This window comes from Penaeus vannamei, chromosome 17, assembly GCF_042767895.1.
Source record: "Penaeus vannamei isolate JL-2024 chromosome 17, ASM4276789v1, whole genome shotgun sequence".
NCBI lineage: Eukaryota > Metazoa > Arthropoda > Malacostraca > Decapoda > Penaeidae > Penaeus > Penaeus vannamei.
In genome coordinates this window covers 30726274-30731273 of record NC_091565.1, presented here as the reverse complement: position 1 = coordinate 30731273, position 5000 = coordinate 30726274, and the positions used below count along the sequence as shown (strand labels likewise).

Genomic DNA, 5000 nt, shown 5'->3' with positions numbered 1-5000 from the left:
TATAAATTGATATTATTTTGGGAACTTTGCAAAATAAGAAAAAAAGATGAATTGGCATCTCTGCTTGAAATCGTAAACAGTAAACAGTCTGAAGGAAACCGGAGAACTCTCTACTGGCAGACGTGATTTGGCCGTCGGTGAGAACGGTTCTGAGGTAAGCTCATGGCGATCTCTGGTTCAGTGGTTGCTTCGCTATCCTCATTGGCGCTTTTAAAGGTCCTGTATTTACCGGTGATACTGCTTTTATTTGTAATGTTGATATTATGATTGATAGTATCATCGTTATTATTGGTATGGTTATTATTGCTGTTTTTGTCGTTGATTCTATTATTGTTAGTATCATTGCAATACTAATGATAGTAATCTGTCATTATTATTATCAACACTATTATCATCACTATCATTATTATTATTAGTATTATCATTACTATTATCATTACTATTATTACTACTATTATTGTAATCATTATTATCATTCTTATTAATAATAGTATTAACATTACTATTTTTATTATTGTAATCATTATTATCATTATCATTGTTCTTGTTATTATCATTATTATTTTCTTTATTATTACTATCAATGTTATCATCATTATCATTATTATTATTATTATTGATATTTTGGTCATTACACTAATTATTATCATTATCACTATTACTATTATCATTATTAGTAATAGAAGTAATATTAGTAATAGTGGCAATACTTTTTAGTGGTAGTAGCAGTAGTACAAGTAATAGCAGTAGTAGTAGTAATAGTAGTAGTAATAGTAGTAGTAATAGTAATAGCGGTAGTGGTAGTAGTAGTAGTAGTAGTAGTAGTAATATTAGCAATAGTAGAATAGTAGTAATAGTAGTAGTAGTAGTAGTAATATTAGCAATAGTAGAATAGTAGTAATAGTAGTAGTAGTAGTAGTAGTAGTAATAGTGGTAGTGGTAGTAGTAGTAGTAATAGCAATAATAGTAATAGTAGCAATAATAGTGCTAGTAGTATTAGTAGTAGTATTAACAATACAAGTAATAGTAGTAGTAATAGTGATAATTAGTGGTAGTGGTAGCAGTAGTAGTAATATTATCAACAGTAGTAATAGTAGTAATATTAGTAACAATTAATATCAATATTCCTAAAAATAGTGATAGTAGCAAGGATATTATTGTTATCAATTTGATTATCAAGGTAAAAGTGAGACACATTTTTGTGAAGGATTTTATTCTTCATTAGATTAATATATTCATAATTACTTTCACTTGCATTTTCCATTATCATTATTATTATTACTATCTTTAATAATCTTTAATAATATTATCTTTAATAATATCTTTAAGTAGTAATAATCATAATTATTATTATCATTTTCATTGCAAATATCACTACTATTATTGTTATTACTGCTACTACTACCACAACAACTACTATTACCATTCTCTCTATCGTTATTTCTCTCTCTGTGTATATGCCTTTACATAAATTCTGCCAAACTCGTTTCAGTCGAGACATCAGAGGACCACATCGCCACTGCAACGCCAACAGCTGCAAGCAAAGAGGACGTGGCGCTTTGCAACCCTCCTGTGGCAGAGATAAAGAGTGCATGCAATACTGATAACAGTAATACAGCGAATGTTTACGTTACAGTAATGTTTTATAGCCTTATCCAAAAGGATGTATTATTCAAGTGTTGATCAAATTCTATATATTTCTGAAATTCATTATTGTATGATAAGTGTTCTATAAGTAACCCATAAGTAACTTGATGCTATAAGTAGATTACTTTGTTCGTATCATTTAAGAAAAGCCAAGAAAAAAAATCGTGTACAGTCCATAGAACTATGACCTCAAAAACCTAAAAAAAAAAAAAAAAAAAAAAAAAAAAAAAAAAAAAAAATCATTGATTTTGTTTCCTCCGTAAATATACAATTTGTTTTTGTTTTCTCAGTCTCCATGTGTTTTCTCTTATCTATAAAACCATAAATCAGAAATAACTTTTTTTCGCGTACGAATGACACTAAAAAACAAACAAACTCGGTTTTCTCCACTGCAAATTTTAAAAATGCATAAAAATGTAAAATCACAAATATCCTATTATTTTTCGACCCGTGAAAGACCATGATTCCCACATTCCTAAATACAACAAACTCATCCATTCTACAACGTCTTTTTTGACATAAAAAAATACAATTTTCTCTCCCTCTCTTCTTCATAACCACGGAACCGCAGATGGCAACACTAGCGAGCGGTCACACGGCCAGCGCGCTCGAGGGAGACGAGCTGGCGAAACTACTCGAAAATTTCCCCAACTACAAGGATGGGCTGATAAGGCTCTCGCCCGATGGCTGGGTTTTTACGAAAGCTTTCTGCAAATTCGCCGACAAGCTTTACAATTTCGAGGTGAGGTGGATTTTGCCATTCGCGTGGTTGTCCTTTTTATGAGTTTCTTCTTGATCATCGTCATCGTCAACGTTATCGACATCTTCATCTTCATCTTCATCATCATCATCATCATCATTATCATCATCATCATCATCATCATTTTCATCATCATCATCATCATCATCATCATCACCATCATCCTCCTCCTCATCATCAACAACTCTCTTCTTCTTCTTCCTCCTCCTCCTCATCATCATCATCACCATCTCTACTTTCTTCTTCCTTCTCCCCCTCCTCCTCATGATCCACACCATCATTTTCATCATCATCATCACCACCATCCTCCACCTCCTCCTCTTCATCACCATCCTCCACGTCCTCATCATTACCAACTCTATCTTCCTCCTCCTCCTCCTCATCATCACCATCATCACCACTATCCTCCTCCACCATCTCATCATCACCAACTCTATCTTCCTCCTCCTCCTCATCACCATCCTCCACCTCCTCCTCATCACCTCTATCTCCCTCCTCCTCATCATCACCATCCTCCTCCTCCTCACCATCCTCCACCTCCTCCTCATCACCTCTATCTTCCTCCTCCTCCTCATCATCATCATCAACATCCTACACCTACTCCTCATCACCAACTCTATCTTCTTCTTCCTCCTCCTCCTCACCACCATCCTCCACCTCCTCCTCATCACCTCTATCTTCCTCCTCCTCCTCCTCCTCACCATCCTCCTTCTCCTCCTTATTATCACCATCCTCCGCCTCCTCCTCCTCCTCACCATCCTCCTTCTCCTCCTTATTATCACCATCCTCCGCCTCCTCCTCCTCCTCACCATCCTCCACCTACTCCTCATCACCAACTCTATCTTTTTCTTCCTCCTTCTCCTCCTCATCATCATCATCACCACCATTCTCCACCTCCTCCTCCTCATCATCACTAACTCTATCTTCCTCCTCCTCCTCCTCCTCCTCACTACCATCCTCCCCCTCCTCACCATCAGCACCCAACACCAACACCACGACCACTTCCACCTCCAACAGTTCCGCGAGGGTGACGTGTTGGTGATGACGTGGCCCAAGTGTGGAACGACGTGGACGCAGGAGATCGTGTGGACAATGAGGAACAACCCGGATCTGAACAACCCCGAGGCGGACGTGGCCATCATGGACCGCGTCCCTTTCATGGAGTAAGTTCTTGGTTGTGGCCGAGGGAGGGGGAGGAGAGGGGTTGGGAGGGGTGGGGGGAGGGAGAGGAGAGGGGTTGGGAGGGGTGGGGGGGAGGGAGAGGAGAGGGTTTGGGAGGGGGGAGGGGAGGGAGGGGGAAGAGAGGGGTTGGGAGGGGGGAGGGGGGGAGGGGAGAAGGTTTGGGAGGGGGGGGAGAGAAGAGGGGTTGGGAGGGGGGGGAGAGGAGAGGAGTTTGGAGGGGTGGTGGAAGGGAGAGGAGAGGGGTTGGGAGGGGTGGGGGGAACGAGAGGAGAGGGGTTGGGAGGGGGGGAGAGGAGAGGGGAGAGAGGGAGAGGAGAGGGGTTGGGAGGGGGGGGAAGGAGGGGGGAGGGGAGGGAGGAAGAGGAGAGGGGTTGGGATGGGAGGCGGGAGGGAGAGAAGAGGGGTTGGGAGGAAGGAGGAATGGGAGGGATGGTAGGAAACGGGAGGAAAGAGAGATGGGGGGGGGGATGGGATGGTAGGGAGAGGAGAGGGATGTGGAGAGGAGGGACGGGGGGGGGGATGGCATGGGATGGGAGGGACGGGGAGGAAGTAGGGATGGGATAGGAGGGATGGGAGGAAATGGGAGGAAAGGGAGGGATGGAAAGGGAGAGGAGAGGAGAGGGGTGTGGAGAGGAGGGACGGGGGGGGAAGGAGGGATGGGATGGAAGGGATGGGAGGAAATGGGAGGAAAGGGGAGGAAGGAGGGATGGGGAGGGATGAGGGATGGGATGGGAGGGAAGGAGGGAATGAGAGATAGATAGATAGAGATAGATAGATAGATAGACAGAGATAGATAGATAGATAGACAGAGATAGATAGATAGATAGAGAGAGAGTAAGGGCAGATAGATAAAGAAGTACAGATAAACAGAGAGAAAGGGAAAGACAGAGAGAGAGAGAGAAAGAAACACTGCCACAACGGAGCAACGCCTGACACAGCCCCCCCCCCCTACTTCCAGAGGCGACATGTTCAGTCCGCCAGAAGATCCCTCGGGAGAGAACAGTATGCCCTTATCCGAAACCTTCAAGAAACTGTGTCCGAATGCCAACCCCCGAGACGGAGTGTGTCTCCAGATGGCGCAGGCGACACCCGACCCGCGCACGCTGAAGACCCACTTGCCTTTCTCTCTCTTCGCGGCCCCTGTCCTGGATAAGGTCAAGGTAGGGGGCTCGGCCTTGGGCTTTCTCGTGGGTTTGTTTCTGTCTCTGTATCTATATCTCTGTCTATTTGTCTCCCTTCCCACCTCTCTCTCTATCTATCTTTTTCTCTCTCGCGCTCTCTCTTCTCTTTCTTCCTTTCTCTCTCTGTCTCTCTCTCTCTCTTGTTCCTTCAGTGTGTGTTTTGATTACTGGTTCCATTACTGATTTATATAACATTCTTGTTCTGTTGCTTCATCTCTAATTATCCCTTT

At 42.7% G+C, this 5000-nt stretch overlaps 1 protein-coding gene across 2 annotated transcripts in view; it reads left to right on the top strand.

The window, feature by feature from the left end:
* The first annotated feature begins 33 nt into the window (after positions 1-33).
* Positions 34-5000, top strand: part of LOC113828552 (sulfotransferase 1A3) — a 7139-nt gene continuing 2172 nt past the window's right edge. The window contains exons 1-5 of one of the 2 annotated variants that reach the window (XM_027381556.2): positions 118-154; positions 1493-1609; positions 2219-2389; positions 3425-3570; positions 4548-4749. In XM_027381556.2, the coding sequence (XP_027237357.2) occupies positions 2219-2389; positions 3425-3570; positions 4548-4749 (519 nt within the window). In that variant the 5' untranslated portion in view covers positions 118-154; positions 1493-1609. Of the gene's footprint in view, positions 155-1492; positions 1610-2218; positions 2390-3424; positions 3571-4547; positions 4750-5000 lie in introns of both variants that reach the window. The other variant, XM_027381554.2, reaches the window with a different exon arrangement.